The 17031-nt window shown below is 40.8% G+C and overlaps 2 protein-coding genes across 3 annotated transcripts in view; one reads left to right on the forward strand and one right to left on the reverse strand.

The window, feature by feature from the left end:
• Nucleotides 1-545: 545 nt before the first annotated feature.
• Nucleotides 546-3362, reverse strand: cry5 (cryptochrome circadian regulator 5). 2 transcript variants are annotated; one of them, XM_079555741.1, is made up of 11 exons: nucleotides 3230-3362; nucleotides 2724-2945; nucleotides 2446-2640; nucleotides 2261-2379; nucleotides 2022-2173; nucleotides 1796-1936; nucleotides 1538-1705; nucleotides 1313-1453; nucleotides 1080-1231; nucleotides 779-999; nucleotides 546-704 (listed from the first exon to the last, which is right to left on the reverse strand). In XM_079555741.1, exons 2-11 carry the CDS (start codon nucleotides 2933-2935, stop codon nucleotides 643-645), a joined length of 1563 nt encoding a protein of 520 aa, XP_079411867.1. In that variant the 5' UTR covers nucleotides 2936-2945; nucleotides 3230-3362; the 3' UTR covers nucleotides 546-642. The 2 variants fall into 2 exon arrangements, with proteins under 2 accessions (XP_079411867.1, XP_079411866.1); XM_079555740.1 differs by lacking the exon at nucleotides 3230-3362 and having other exon boundaries at nucleotides 2724-2979.
• Nucleotides 3363-4383: 1021 nt separating this feature from the next.
• The window catches only part of LOC306962650 (FERM domain-containing protein 5-like), a 40978-nt gene continuing 28330 nt past the window's right edge, over nucleotides 4384-17031 (forward strand). Inside the window, exon 1 of the mRNA XM_079555863.1 lies at nucleotides 4384-4804. Within this exon, the coding sequence (XP_079411989.1) occupies nucleotides 4703-4804 (102 nt within the window). The 5' untranslated portion in view covers nucleotides 4384-4702. The remainder of the gene's footprint in view (nucleotides 4805-17031) is intronic.

The following is a 17031-nucleotide window of genomic DNA, read 5'->3' on the forward strand; positions in this document are numbered from 1 at the left end:
CAATTATAAAGCACACACCGCTCATATTGCCCCAAAACAGGCTGTAAACAACACTACAACTATTTCAATGGTGGTATATTACTGTACGATAAACAGATTTTAATATTAATGATAATAATTTAATTGCAATGAGGCTGTTTCAAACTGTCACAGATGTTCATTCTTTTCATTTTTATCAAGTTTTCATTGGTCAACAAGACTACCAGGAGATTTCCAGGCATAGTTTTAGCTTAATATATTACGCTTAAGCTCAGTTTTAGTCTAATTTCGAATCAGTAAAAATAAGACTTCAACCAAAGCATTTTAGTTTACAAAATAAACTCTGCAGCCTGGAAATATTGAAAGAAAATGTCAACACACAAGCGGTTTATTAACCACATGATAACTCGTTTGGATATCCAACCCTTTTCATTTTTATGGCTGAAAGTTATTAACTGTAAATAGAGGTATAGTGACATCTAGTGGTCTAAGACACAACACATGTTCAATGTCAACAGTCAGTATTTAATGTAACATAATTCCATAAAAAAAAATCATAAAAAACATACATACAGGATAACAAATGATATTTAGAATAAAATGAAAACTGCACTTTTTAAGGCCTCTTATACAGTATGTTGCCTATAGGACTTTTGCTTTAGGTTACTTTGATTTAGCTTTTTTATTCAGCGTGTCCACAACAGATGGTGCTTTGCGTTTTCCACCTGAACAAAAAGAGAAAATCACATTGTAAAAAAAAGAAAGAGGATCAAAACGTTATTTAATACATGGACATTACCTTGTTTTTTGCTGGGTGACTCTGATTGTGCTGGGGGTCTCTTTGCATAAGCCAACTTCATTCTTTGAATATTCTTCTTACGGACATCATCATGCTCTACAATGGGCTTTGGATAGTCTTTGCCAATGATGCATCCTGCAGCCTGCTGGACACTGCGTGGAGCTTTCCATGGCTCGTAGATGTACTGTGGTGGAAACTTTTTCAGTAAAGGCAGGTACTTTCTACAAAAAAAAGAAAAAAAACCATATAGTAAGTAATAATAATTATAATTTATGGGTTTAAGCTTTGACCAAAATCATACTTGATGTAATCTCCATTTTTATCTGTTTTCTTGCCAAATGCCACAGGGGAGTACACTCTGAAAAACTGGTGGAAGAAAGCACTTGCTGAAAGCCACTGCCAGTTCCCAGCATTCAAAGCCCAGTCTCCATCCAACAAAAGGTCCTCAAAAACCTGCGTAAATTGACAGATTATTGCCATGACCTGTTTACCAGATGTTGAATAGAGCCAATTTGAACACATAATGTTTTGCACCTTTTGTCCTTCAACCCAGTTGATCCAAAGGTCCCCTCGGGTGAGAAAGCAAGCAACAGCGTGTCTCGCCAAATGGTGGATCCACCCCTCTGACCTCAACTGAGTCATAATGGCATCAATAAATGGAAAACCAGTCCGAGCCTTAAACAGCAAAAAGTGTGAAAACTTAGGGAAAAAATCATAAATTTAGGAGTAACCAGTGATGTGAAGAAAAATATGTGATACCTCTCTCCAAGCAGCCAGGAATTCGGGGTTAGTGTCCCAGTCCACCTGAGTACATACAGGATTATCTTTCATCTGGTTAAAATTGGGGATACCCACACTGGCAGTGTAGAAGAACTCCCTCCAAAGCAACTGTCCATGTAGAGAAACTGGAGGAGCAGAGTGCTTCTTCTGCCATATATCCACAAACAGAAAGAAATCCAGTTAAGCTTTTAGGGGAGAGTTACGGGACATAGTCACTGTAACTCTTTAAGTACTTACCCCTTGATAAACCTCTGTTAACTTCCACCAGAAAGTACGTGCAGACAAGCAGCCGAACGTGACATATGGACTGAGGACAGTGGTGCTCGGCATTAGAGAATTTGGAGAAGTCTGGGGTTTCTCAAAATTACACACCCATTGCTACATTTAAATACAAATTTAATACAAATGATTAGAATCACAAACTTTTAACTTAGAATTTTATAGTTTACAACTGGGGTATTACACTTTTCTTCATGTGTTCATCCAGCCTCCTCAAAGCCTCCTCCTCTCCTCCGGGGAACAGCTCCTCAGTGAGGGACGAGATGTCATGGCCCAGCTCGTCCAGTGTAGGGATCCCATTCTTCTCCTCATCTTTAGAAGATGGGCAACTCACATCTGTCGCACAATAAATGCTTTGTCCATGACTTTTTACCACAGAAAACTGGTCATTTAGAAGATATAATTTAGGAATTGTCAACGTACCATTCATGTCATCTGTTGTTGGCGCTGGAATAGGCTTTTTGGGTGGACCAAGACTGCTTACGATTGACTGCATCCGGTTATATGTAAGAGGGGGCTTGCCATTGTTTTCCTCAATTATTCTGCAAATGAAACTTGCTGTTAAATAAGATCTATGCAGTAAAAAATTGCAAGTTTAAATAACTGACCTGTTGATGTCAAAGAGGGTGTGAGAGACTTTGTAAATGACTTCCACTCCGTTTTCCTTTGCGAGCTGTGTGACATTTTGATCCCGGCTTAAACTGTACGGCTCTGTGTCGTACTCGTAGGTCAACTTTGTCACTCCCCACTTCTTGAAGAGCCTCGGGAACACATCTCCAGGCTTACCTCTGACAACAAACAGCCTAAACACAAACAAGGTGGATTCATGACGTTTTGTGAAAAGGACTACAATGATGCTGATGTAAAATATACTGTGTATTTCTACCTCGAGTTGAGTTTTTTAAGACTACAGTCCAGGTCCCTGAGAGACCCAATAAGAAACCTCCAGCGGTTCAGGCCCATAGTGTCGTTATAGAGGAAAGGGTCCAAGACAAATACCGGGTACAGCTCTTTACAATCCTTCAGAGCAGACATCAGTGCTGGGTTGTCGTGCAGTCTGAGTCCCTTGCGGAACCAATGAATACACGTATGAGCCATGATGATTTTTCTGCATGGAATAAAAAAAACAACAACAATCAAGCAAGAAAAAACACGGTCGTTTAATGATGTTCCCAATGTCATGTTGATAATAATGCCGTTTGTACCTTACACACTTATTGCCTAGCCCCATATAACATGCATTCTCCCGCCTTTATTAAATCTCATTGCAAAGATTTTACTCTAGAGCGTGAGGCTAATTTGTTACGCTGAAGTAAACATATCTCAAGCGACATTATCAATGCACGTGTTGCCCTCGTCTGCCAGATAACGAACAAATAGACATTAACTTACCTTAAAGCAACCTACGGTACGTGTTGAGCGTCGCTCTCTTACTTAACACGATGCGGAGTGTTTGGTAATGTTTACAGCGAGCGTTACAAAAGATCGGAAGCTGGTCAACCAATCACATAATATACGTCTCAGCGCGTCGCTACCGTTTCTCCACCAGAGGTCGCACCAGTGCCGCATACACCGGCGCATGAACGTCTGCTCTTGTAGCTCAGAGGCGCTTTCCATTATTGCTCAAATGCAGGAAAAAAACAGATGTTTCATAAATACTTACAGGTTTCATTTGTTTAACACATGTTCAAGCCACTAGTTGTGTGATACAGACACGCTTAAACACCAACATTGAAAGTGCAACAATTCTGCTTTCTACGAATGACCCCAACTTATTCTCTCAGTGTTTTTCATCTCGTCGTAGCTCGCCGTGATCGTATAGTGGTTAGTACTCTGCGTTGTGGCCGCAGCAACCCCGGTTCGAATCCGGGTCACGGCATTGTGGAACAATGTCACGGCAGACGAGTAAACCTTTTTATTTATTTATTTTCAAGTAAAACGTGTTTTGAATCTGCTTCAGGACAAATGTGTCCGCGCAATGTTCCCATGGATTTTATACGTTGGCCGACTTAGCACTTTACCAAACGTTGGGATATTTTTCGAACGCAAGCTAACTAATTTGTCAGCTAACTAGTTTGCACCTGATGAAAACCTGATGAAATACATTGTTTTCTGAGGTTACTCTGGTTAACATCGCCACGCATTCCATCACTAAAATCAAACAGTGCCATAATTATCTTTGTAATAAAATATAACGCTGCTACTCACCCCAATTTTTTTTTTTTTTTGCTTTTAATGATATGGCTAACGCATCAAATTTGGGGCACACCGAAGTGGCTGGATGATGGTTAATTTAATGTTGCTATGCGTTGCTTTCATGTATTATCGGAAATTTAATACGAAAAACTTGTACGGTGAGCTCCGAGCTTGCGTTTTCTCTCCTCAGGCCATGAGTAATGTGTAATCATACACCTTGTTATACTTTCGTTTTACACAATTGCAAGAAGGATATGTTGAGAATTTTGTGCCCGACCGAAAAGGCAGCCGAGGACTCCGCTGCATTATCCTACAGCCTTTGAACGCAGCACCACAGCCGTTCAGTCATCTGCCCGCCTGCCCAGTATTCAGAGCGGCACTGGTGCGGCCAGAGGAGCGGGAAGGTGTGGTGAGGGGCAGACAGTGAGACAGTTTAACTGGACCGCAACTGACCGGCCACAGCGAGCTCATTTCCCCCTCACATAAGTCAAACCTTGTGCTTTAGTTTCGAGCGAGGGCATCAGATGGAGACGGATCACCTCAGCATCTCAATGTTGTCACTGCTGCTTCTGGCCAGGTGTTGGACCACGGGCGAGGGACATCGTTAAGGCGCGTGAAAAGACGACTTGTACTCGTTTGGTGTCATCCCGTGCGCTCAGGAGCGTGAAGATGCTGAGCCGCCTCATGAGCAGCAGCATCAGGAGCCTGGATCGTGAATACAACTGCACTGTGAGGCTGCTGGACGACTCCGAGTACACCTGCACCATACAGGTCAGTGAGAGAGCACCGTGCCCTGAATGTCAGATGACAGTAGTGCGGTGTGCTGGACGTGTCCCGGGCTGGGGGTGACACGTGAAGCACTTGTAATCTCAGCTACTTTCTCTTGTCATTTGAAGATATGTCTGCGTAAAGGCAATGGCCAGACTTTGTCCTCTGTCTGTCATCACGGTGCAGACGGTGTTTTCGTCATGCAGAGATCCCATGACTGCATGAGGTTGCGTAGCAAATTCAGGAGGACGAGTACCAAGATGCTGCTGCTGCTGTCTTTCTGGTTTCAGAGGCTCTCTTATTTCACAGACCTGGATGAATTATGAAACAAACGAACTGCTCTGATTTTCAAACCTGTCAGCAGCATGTACCAAGATTAGAGCATCCAACTTAAGCTAACCCATTGACATGCTTAGAGGCAAACATTTTTAATGGACGTATTTGAATGAACAAGCATGAATGTTTTGTGATTTAAAAAAAAAAATCCAATTCCACCATTAACATAAGTTGCAGCGTCAGCATGTCTGATTTGTTTCCCTATAGAGAACCTAACCTTGTCTGTATTTTACAAATGTAATGGGCTGACAGACTTAATCTAATGATAACAGAATGTATTATTTATTTGATGAGGTTATGATTGTTTGTGGCCACTAGTTGCATAAAAGAAAACACTGATTATTGTTAACATGTCCTTGCCTTTTCTTTGTCCTATTGCTATTCCCTTTGGTCTTTGTGCACTTGTAGTGCTGATTTATATTCCATTATAACAGTCCGTGACTCACTGAGTGTTATAATGCACTCCACTGTTGACTTGTTAGGAGCATTTGTCCATCTTCAAGGCACCTCTAAAATCAATTGTGTTATTGACATAACATAAGACAAGTCAGGGCCAGAGTCAGTGCACACGCTCTGTGAGTTACCATATGAATGGCAATGCTTCAGTGCTATGTCTAAATGTTGGACTCAACACCTGTTTGCTGCTCACACTGGTGGTCTTTGATGATGTTTAAAGACGACAGAACAAAAGCACCATCACCAAAGTAATTCCTGAAACAGTTAAAGTGAATAGGTCCCATGAGACACATCAGTAAGTGTTAAATATCCAATGCTTTAAAGTCTGTTCACAATTGTTCACAATAACACACTGTGTATAATACCCTTGTTTGGAAAAATTACAATTGCTCGAATTGACTGCTAGTTTTATTGATATTTATAATATAAATAGCTGACGGTGATATTAAGCATTCTTTTCTACAACATATTATTGAAGCCTGGGCTTTGCAGGGCAATGTCAGATTTATTTGACTTGTTCGCTCTTTATCCAGATATGAGTCATGACCCAGGTCTGTAGCTGTCAAGTCAAGATGCTGAGTGCACTCTTTGAGCAGCACCACGAAACCGGAGCAGAACAGTTCACTCTTTAGTATTAAGAGACAGCTCTATTGACCAAGACTTTTATTTGAAATTTAAAAAATAAAATTACATCTGCAGCGTGAACCATAAAAAGAGACATTTGCATTTTTTTCTCACTGTCTGACATGAAACCAGAATTTACTTTTATTTTCTTTAAGTCAGTTAGAATTTTAATAATTATTTCCATTTGCTAAATACCAGAAGAATGAGAGATAGACTTTTCTAGACTATTCTAAACTACAATTACATACACTAAGATTACTATGTTAAACAATTTGGGAAAGCCCAGATGATGATGTCATGTCCTTGGAAACAAGTGTGGTTCATCCTTGGGTGCAATTTCAAAACACTTGAAGGTGCCTGGTCCAAACTATGATGGAAATGACCGGCCATCATACAGATCAGAAAGAAGGCGGGACACCTCTGTGTCCCAGAGGTGAACGTGCTGTGTCTGAAATGTGAATAATCCAAGAACAAATGCAAAAGACCTGGTGAAGATGCTGAACCTGGTAAGAGTTTATCATTATCCAGAGTGAAACAATCCTGTCCAGACATGGGCTGAGAGGGCACTCAGCCAGGAAGAAGCTCTTACTTCAAAAGAAACATAAAAAAGCAAGTTTGGAATTTGCAAATAAAAACAGTACATATATATATATATATATATATATATATATATATATATATATATATATATATATATATATATATATATATATATATATAGATATATATATATATATATATAAAGACAATCGTCACATTTAGAGGAATAAGGGGGAATCTGGCAAGCCTGAGAAACACCAATCCAACTCTGAAATAAGGGGTGGCAGCATCATGCTGTGGGGTTGTTTTGCTGTGGGAGGGACTGGTGCACTTCACAAAATGGATGATGTCATGAAGAAAGAACATTATGTGGAAATATTGGAGCAACATCTGAAGACACCAGGAAGTTAAAGCTTGGGCACAGATGGGTCTTCCAAATGGACAATGACCCAATACTGGTTACAAAGTGGCTTAAGGATGACAAAGTCAATGTTTTGAAGTGATCATCAAACGTCTCGATCCAGTTGAAAATGTATGGGCAGAGCTGAAAAGGCATGTGCAAGCAAGGCCTACAAATGTGGCTCAGTTACACCGGTTCTGTTTGGAGGAATGGGCCAAAATTCTTCCCAAGCATTGTGAGAAGCTTGTGGAAGGAAATCCAAAATGTTTGACCCTAATTATACAGTTTAAAGGCAATGCTACCAAATGAGAGCCACTATCCGGGATGAAACATCCAAGATCCATAAGTACATCAAGGACAAGGCTCCAACAGATGACGTGCTCAGTGAATGTCTCAGACAATGGGGATCAGAAGATGAGGTGCTGGAGGTTCTGTCATGGGAGGGCAAGCCCCTGATGGGGATGTACCACCGAAACATAACTGAAGTGGTATGCACAGGAGCAGGCCTTGAGCACCAGAGCAACAGAGGCCCAGCTCTACCACACCAGACAAGACGCCAGGTGTAGACGGTGTGTGTGTGTGTGTGTGTGTGTGTGTGTGTGTGTGTGTGTGTGTGTGTGTGTGTGTGTGTGTGTGTGTGTGTGTGTGTGTGTGTGTGTGTGTGTGTGTGTGTGTGTGTGTGTGTGTGTGTGTGTGTGTGTGCGTGTGCGCGCACGTGTGTGTGCGTGTGTGTGAGACAATCCAGCACATAACTGCAGGGTGTAAGATGCTGCAGGGAAAGCTTACATGGAGCGCCATAACCAAGTGGCTGGTATAGTGTACAGGAACATCTGTGCAGAGCATGGGCTGGAAACCCCAAGGTCAAAGTAAGAAACACTTCTTAAGGTGGTCGAGAATGACCGAGCCAAGATCCTGTTGGACTTCCAGATACAGACGCACAGAATGGTAATGGCGAACCAACTGGACATAGTGGTGATGGACAAAGAGCAGAGGAAAGCCGACATAGCAATACCAAGAGACTGCAACATCAGGAAAAAAGAACATGAGAAACTAGAGCAATATCAGGGGCTCAAAGAAGAACTGGAGAAAACCTGGAGGGTGAAGGCATCAGTGGTTCCCGTGGTCGTTGGGGCAATCAGCGCAGTGCCCCCCAAACTGGAAGAGTGGCTACAGCAGATCCCAGGAAATGCATCAGACATCTCAGTCCAGAAAAGAGCAGTTCTAGGAACAGCAAAGATGCTGAGCAGAACCCTCAAGCTCCCAGGCCTCTGGTAGAGGACCTGAGCTTGGAGGAAAAAGAGACCGCCCGCGGAGGGTGAGGAAGAGTTTATATATTGTATATACATACGAACACTACCATTTGGGGTCACTTAAAATGTCCTTATTTTTGGAAAAAAAAGCACTGATTATATTAATGAGAATAACATTAGATTAATTGGAAATAGAGACATCTAGACATTGTTAATGCTGAATGCCTATTCTTGCTGGAAACGGGTGATTCTTAATGGAATACCTGCATAATATGTTGTACATCTACCATACCTGTCAAGTAATACGGGAAATTTTCTGGCGCCCGCTGCGAGCCGTCTCACCAGCCCAAACAAGCTCCAAGACGGGTCAAAATATGGTAGTTTCCTGGTCAAACTGGGAGACTTAAGTTATACTTTATTAATATCTGTAGAGAAATTTGTTCTCTGCATTTGACCCATTCTGAATGTCGCTGGGTGAGCTGTAGGAGCAGTGAGCTGGCGCTTCTGGGACCCATGGAATCAGAAGCACCTGGCTGGAGGATTAACCTATTGCACATGTTTTTACCACTAACCTACGCAGACACGGGGAGAACATGCAAACTCCACACACAGAAAGGCCCCGTCCAGGTGGGAATGGAACCCAAGACCTTCGAGCTGTGAGGCACGAGCGCTAACCGCTGTGCCACTGTGCACAGCTATGACATACATTACATTGTAATATGTAAATAGAAATTTGATCATCAGATAATTACTGCTCCCTTTTTTGTTGTTAACAAAATGGCACAAATGCCATCTTCAGTTTACTGCAGCTTTGCAAATAGCTTGTAGAGTGGCACTTGAAAAGTACTGATACTTTGAAAACACATACTTGGCACTGACTGAGTCGTCTGCTGCAGCATTGGTGGAGTTGATATTATGTGGGTGTGCCACAATCATGTAGCTGTGCCATGAAGCTATAATTAAATTACAATCCCAAAGAGCAAATTTATGTGTATTCATACTGTATTAACAATTGTACAAAAATAAAAAAAAACCTTTGAAAATTGGCCCTCCAACAAAACATAATTGGGTCATTTTCATGTTTAGAAAGGATTAAGCTGATTAGAGTACTATGGGAAGCAAAGCATGCACAGGCTCTTAGCTTGCCCCTGCTGGGTGATTACAAATCAGTATTTTCATTTCCATGCCTATTCTAGAAACTCTGAAGCATCAGCTGCAGGAAGGAAAGTGCAAGTTTTCTCTTTGCCTCAAATACATTGAGCTTTATCTGATATTTTAAGGGTGGTTTGGCCTGCTGTATTGGTTCTCTTGTCCCCATTTGTCTGGTCGTTGATGTCAGAAGCGGTATTGTCATGGGAAGGCTACTGTGCATATTGTGGAAAAAATGTAATGGTTTGGGTTGACGATCCAATTTCCTTTGGACAATCTTGTCCAAAGGAAATTGCTACATTTTTTTGGGTCATTTCTGCACGTTGTCTGATCGTTTAAGGTAATGAGATAGCTGAATAGCCTCTGTCAAGTTTTAAATGCACACAGACTTTTGAAGCTTTTTGATTTTGGCTTAAGCCACAAGTGAGCCTGTTATTGTGAAAGCAAACAGGTAATTTAATTCTTTACTCTTTAACCACACAATTTTGGTTAGGGATGCTCAATTTTTGGGGGTCGCAAGCTGCCTGGTCTATCTATATGCTTCAAAAATTAAATATATATATACATATATAATACCTGGATGAAAAAAAAAAAAGAGCTTACATGGTCTATCTATAGACTTCCGTTGTGGGTGCAAGAGGTGGCTGCTCATTGTTATTTTATTTTTTATTTTTTTATTTTTTATTTTATTTTTTTCATTGTTTTTATTATGCAATTAAAACAATAGCACAATGGCAGGGCAAACAGACAACTGGTCTTCCATCCAAGTAAACAAGAGTAAACAATGTCCCCTATACAATAGGGGGAGGGGAAAGAAAACCAAAATGAGTGAGTTAGCTGGTCATTATTACCGCTCCTCATTGTTATTGACAAAAAATAAAATAATGGAAACATACATCAAATTAACAAAAATATCATCGAATGCAAGCGAAATATGTCTGAACTTAGATTTATTTTCCTGAGTTTGTCTAGCACTGAAGAAAGAAATCAGCTGCGCACAAGTTGGTTATTCTGTTGTTTATGACATTTTTGGACATTTTCATTAATAATTAAAGCAGAAAAGTAAATATGTATTTGTATACTGATGAGACTATGTTTAGAAATGGCAGCTACTATATCATGACAAGTTTATGCAGCTACAAAAAAAGATGTGCTTATAGACAATTTGATTACATATGAATGCTTATATCCTTGGATGTCTGCTGGCTGTGCACATTAATGACGACACTAGCCTCGCTGTGTTTGAGCCTCAGCGTGTGTTTATGTGCTCAAGGAAGAAAGCCCTGCTCTGTTATTGGAAGTGGCAAGTAGCAAAACAGTTCTGAATAAATCATGAAAAGGCTGTGACACTCCATGTAAAAAGTGCACCATTGTATTAACCATATCTTACCCTATGGTGTGTGTTTCATACATATGCTGCTACCTTTTGTGGCTCATACAAAGGAGAGTAATTGCTTTAGCTACCAGCTCTGTCATAAAGTTGGCTAGGTTGTGTTGCTGTGGGACCTAGGGAGAGGTTCCTTGCATACACAGAATATCACCTCGACCGTGTTGTTTTACTTTGGTGCTTGCTACTACCAAATATTAATGAAGAAAGCCGCGCGTGTTCATCTGGTGCGTTGAGGTATTGTTGTGGTCTGTGGTGTGTGTCTCCTGTCTCTGGGGTCTGCAGCCTGAACAGTGGTAGCCAATAGTGAGATCAGTCTTGTGCTGGATGCACGTGTTGCCATGTTTGGGGATTTGTTGGAAGAAAGTAAGAAAATAAATGGCAAATGCTTAAATCTTCTACACATTTGCAAAAAAAAACATGTCTTGAGTGAGGTTTTGTCTATTCCTAGCACTTTTATTGGTTTGTGTCAGAGAAGCAGTTGTGACTCATCCTGCCCATTCAAATGCTGAGAAAAAGAAAAAAAAAGTCATAGCAATTTCCAAGGTAATGATTTGCTGCAACAAAGTGCTTTTTTGATTTAGGTTTGCTAAAAAGCTGCACTTTATGCCATTATTTCGCTGTAATCTTCAAAACTAAATAAAACTGATTTTGCAAGAAAAACATTTTGTATCAGGGTTTGTTCACTTAAAAGTAGGTATGTGAACAATTTCCTTTTCTTTTAACATCCACAAAAATCCACACTGCTTTCAAATATTCTACACATCCTTCATTAGTAACAGACAAACCCATCCCACCCTTACATCACTCAGGCCACTCCTAACCCCCCTCTCTTTTAGCTCAGCTCTGTTTCTATTTTTAAACACATGCTATAGTGGAGCCTTTGCTGTGTGTGTGGAATATTAAGCAGATCTTCCCCCCTCTCTAAAAGCGGGTTAACTGTACTCTTATAACACACTTATTAGCCCTGAAGTACTTGTCCTCTGGATCCAACTTCCTTGTGTTCTTCCATGTTCTGAATGACTAAAACGTCTTTTATCCCAAATGAATTGCCCTCTCAAACGTTTTATTCTGGGCCTCCATCCGCCCAGGCCTGGTACACTGTGTGAGATTGCTGGATGAGACTACTTTGTAATCCTATGACGTCTTGCTGTTGGCTTTAGCCACCTTTGGTGCATGCTTTATTTAAAAGGGGGTTATATAGGCAGCAGTTTTGTCTGTCGCGAAGGAGTTCTTGTGCCTTGTTCTTGGCTCTCGCTGTTGGTGGACAGCATGAGAATGAATCACAACGAGAAACTGTTCCCCTATGGTTGGTATGTGCACCGAAAACATCATGTATAATAAAATAATGTAACAAAGCATTTTTCCTGCCTTGGTTCATGTAATATACAGTATTTAAAGATAGATATTATCTAACTTCATCATTATAACATACATTTTTACTTTGAATGGACTTAAAGCAGTACAGTACTAAGTAACTCATGCCCCTAGAGCTACTGCAGGTGGCGTAGCATGTTGCGATTTTTTACTTAATAATTGTCCATGAGAGTAAATACTACGCTCACAGAAAAGATAAAGGTATAGAGGGATATTGTACATCCATTTACACAATGGAAATATTTTTTTCACTCAAACTAGGCTGTAAATACTGTTTAAGTGGCGCCAGCCCGTAGTTAGCTTTGCCCGTTAGCCTGTTAGCTTCTTCTTTGTGATTCCATTAGTAAGTATTTGTGACTCCTACCCGGTGACGGCAATGTTGCAATTGGGATTTTCTGGCCAGAGACACCGGGGGAGATGAAAGACCCCCCCAATCATCCCATTAACACTTGTATTACCCCCAGAGGGACTACGGAAACGATTTATTAGGGTAAAGTAGTTACTTCGTACTGCTTTAAAATGTGGCCATCACTCAGTTTTTACTTTTACATCCTTCCAAACTTGCACATTTTTGTCAGCCTGATGTTGTTTGAACTTAGTGCCATTTCAAAGTCTTCCTTAGATCACCAATCCTCGTTATGCCGGCAAATGTCACATTTCGATGGGTTTGAAAACGTAGGCTACCTGTCTCCACTGACGAGACACTGTGTGCATCTCCGTTTCTTTGTTCTAAACCACTCGGTGCTGCCTAATTTTCAATCAGTTTATTCCTCGCAAAGCCCCAATCTGAATATTAAATAATCTCATCAAAATAATAAATAAATGGAGCCCGTGCTGGCGTTATTGACTCTGAAGAGTACGGAGCATCTCAGAGACGAGACAAATGCAAATGCAGGCTATTAGTGGCATTTTTGAACCCAGACTTTATTTATCTTTTATGCTCTATAGAAATGTAATACTCGCCTGGCACACACACAGAGAGTATGATTAATGGCTTCCCACACAAAAACCTAATAACAATATCTTAAGCACGATGAGGAGTCAATGAGCTGGCGTTTGTGTGCTTCTTGTCGAAAGCCTCCTCGTGTTGTCATAGCCCAGCGCCTTTCCATCGCCCTTGGATTTGGGGGAGATAGCTGGGGAGCTCTCCATGGCAACAGGATTATTACATCACTGCTCCCCCGTCGCTGCTGCCGAGTCAGTGTCCGGGCCCAACTGCGACGACACACGCACAAAATATCTGGACAAGTGCCGCTACTGTGAGCCCAGAGATGTGTAGTTATATACCTGAAACTTTTAATAGGGCATTCATGGAGCCATACGGTTTTATTTGGCAGCTCTCTCTCTCGCGGCCTGTGCCCCGGGGAAGGTTAATGGGGCTCGCATGCCGTTAACCCATTTTGTTCTGGGTTGGGTCCCTGTAGAGACATGCCGCAAATGACTACATAAAAGCCGCCTGGAGTCCTGTGTGAGGAGGACATTTGGATTTATAATTAGCATAAAGCTCAATCATTTCTAATCTCATTTCACGCACACATTGGTTTTTGAGGGACTTGAATGTTCTCTTAGTAGGTCATAGCACACACACAAGAGCATCGATTAGAACTGAATTGTCCGACATTTTTCAGGCTTAAGGTCGGCCCAATTTCGGGACAAAAAATAAGCATCATTACACTCTCGCCAGTAACATTTTCCGCCATGTTTTGATGCTTAGGAATAAACCTCTGATGGATGCGGGCTGGAGAACAAATCCCAGAAGGCCTTGTGCACTTGGGGAAGGGTCGTCATGTCCTTTGCCGCCTGACTGACCTCACCTCCAATGCCGCCTGTGCAGTGCCTTCGGGTTCATCATCAGAAGAGCAGTGAAGGGGAGGCAGAAGGGGCACAGGAGGAGCTCTCATGATAGAGACGGTCTCGAGCGGGAGAGAAAATAATGTACCAGACGACCCCCACCTGCCCCCTACCTGTCCAATGAGCTGCCCAACTCAAGCTGCGCTGTGAAAGGGCAAGATCATGGCCTGGGGGAATGTGCGCAGATGCAATGGAGGCAAGTTTGACATTGTAGAAGCAGAATTTTTATAAGAAAGATGGTACTGTGTGTTAATAAACACATTACTGAGGTTAAGATGGGTGAAGTGTCTTTTCCGAGTACACAATCATAGTACATGCAGTGTTTGTTGGTTTTGTGGGCAAGTGGCTATACCGTCCTATATGTTTGTGTTATCGGTGTGCTACCATGGATTGCTGCCTGTACTGCTATCTCCCATCTGCCCACAGGGGAAAAAATGTGAGTGTGAATAGTTGTCTGTCACTATTAGGTCCTCAATCAACCTCACACTCAGAGACAGGCTTCAGTCTCCGAGAGCTGAAAGGACTAGACAGTGAAAAATCATCATGATCATCAAAATCATTTTAATACCAGAATATAAAGCAACTGCTTAAATACATCTTTTAATGTGGACTACTTGAATGTGTAGTTCGCTACCTTGCATTTTACTAAAGGAATAGGCCACCGTTTTTCAATACTGAGATATGTTCATACCTGAGCTTAGACGAGTTGATGCATAGCTGTCTGGTCTTTACACAAAAAGACCAAAGAAGTTGTTTCCCCTATTTGATTACGGTTATGTGAGTAGTTACACGATCCAAGTATAGTTATAACAGTAATATCTTCACTCCTGTAGAATTCTCTCGTCGAGGTGCCCTTTTTATCCGCTTAGAAAATCGACATGTTTAATTTTGTGTGAACTTGGACCGTGTAAATACTCACATAACCGTATTCAAATAGGGGAAACGTGGAAGAGATTGGTCGTTTCTAACTTCACTCATTTAGGCCCCATAGAGGAGAGGAGAAGAGACTAAACGCTAACAGACCTTTGGTATTTTTGACTGAGCACACGCGTAAAGACCAGACAGGTACCTATCCACTCGTCTAAGCTCAGGTAAGAACATATCTCAGTATGCAAAAACGGTGGCCTGTTCCTTTAAAGGCCCTGTACCTTATGTTTCCCATTTTGAAACCCGCAAAAATGTAGTTTATTGATTTTAATGGCATTGGTTCAGTTGTGGTACAACGCCTTTCTAACATCCTGATTGTCCACGGGAATTAATTTGCATGTGCACATCTAGATCAGTTTAAACGTCTCAAATTGAGCATAATATTTTAAATTTTAGTTTTTTTACTAGTTTCAAAACAGTTTGTCTTTATTTCAGATTGCCAATGGGGTAAGAAAATTCCACTTGTCCCATTGGAAGTTTTACTTTCTTATTTCAAGCAAGAACTTTAGAACCATGAAATGTCATCAAACAAGCAAAGTATTTTTCTCAATTCAAGTCATTTAAACCCATGCTTGATATTTATTTTAGTAGTGTATGCTGTAAAATAGATTACAATAAAACATAGTGTAGAATTAGGTACAGCCCCTTTAAATTTTGGCTAATAATGAACTGATGTAGAGTTTTGCTTACACCATAAGTACATTTTTCCTTGAAGACTCCCCTGTTTTGAAAAATTGTGTGTCGGCAGCACTTTGAACTCATTAATTAGTCTGTGGGTTCAGCTCCCATTTCCACGGCCTTTACCTGGACTTCTCTCTTGTGGGATAAAAGTGCTTACGGCTAAATCCATGCGCTAGGTTTGTTGGTCCTCATCATTAATGCGATGTTCTCAATGACTGCTGACATGATTCCTCTTTTCATGCTGCTAATTACTGCTGTCGTCTTGTGTGACGCCTTAAATAGTGCTGTTGCCTTTGGGAAATTGCACAATATATCACCAAATTACTTAAAAGTTATCGCATATAAAACGACACATATCCCTTACGATGCCTAACGTAGTTGCTAATTTATGTTATTGAAAAGATCGGGAGTTAGGTCCATCCCATGTTCCTAATCTAGTCTTGTTTTTCTTAGTTCCTAATTATTATTTATGATGTGTTAACTGCTTTAAGTGGTGTCTTTATCAAAATGGTTCATTAATATATTGCAGTTATTGCAGTTTCAAGACCATTTTTGAGCACCGCAATCATTTAGAAATTCAAAGAAAAATCACACTTCACATTCCAAGAACTCCATGACGTTAGGGCTGTCATGATAATTACTATATCGACTTATCATTCAACAAATAACAGATTAACGATATATTTTTGGGCTCGATCAATTTTTGGCGTATGTACATTTATTAGCATATCCCCCATATGTTTTTCTTTGTAAAACTTGATTGAGTTTCATCATATTTTGTGTTTATTTCAGCTTGTGTGGTATTTTAGGATATGATATGATGATGTACTTTTAGAACAGAGGTTTACTGTATTTTTTATGCCTGAGAGTTGACAGTATCCAGTATCGTTAGAGTCAATAAAATCGTTTATCGCGATACTTTCCTGCCTCAATATATCGAACTTCAAATTCATTATCGTGACAGAACTACATCACTATTCTTGACACTAAGCTGCTTAATGTTTTTGTTCTTTCTCTAGTGGTAGTGAATGGTAGTGGTGCCATATCGTATCACATATCATTATCGCGATATAATTTTTTGATATCGTTGTCATTTTTGATATCGTTGTGGACACGATATCATTTATGTTACGCTCAGCTCCATCCGAGCAGCATAAACACTGACTGTAGAACATGGGGACAGGTGCTTAAAAGTAAAATGAAATGAAGGATATTTGTGAGGAAATGACTTTGCTGTTGAAAAACACAATAA

This window comes from Gobius niger (genome assembly GCF_951799975.1).
Source record: "Gobius niger genome assembly, chromosome: 4".
Taxonomy (NCBI): domain Eukaryota; kingdom Metazoa; phylum Chordata; class Actinopteri; order Gobiiformes; family Gobiidae; genus Gobius; species Gobius niger.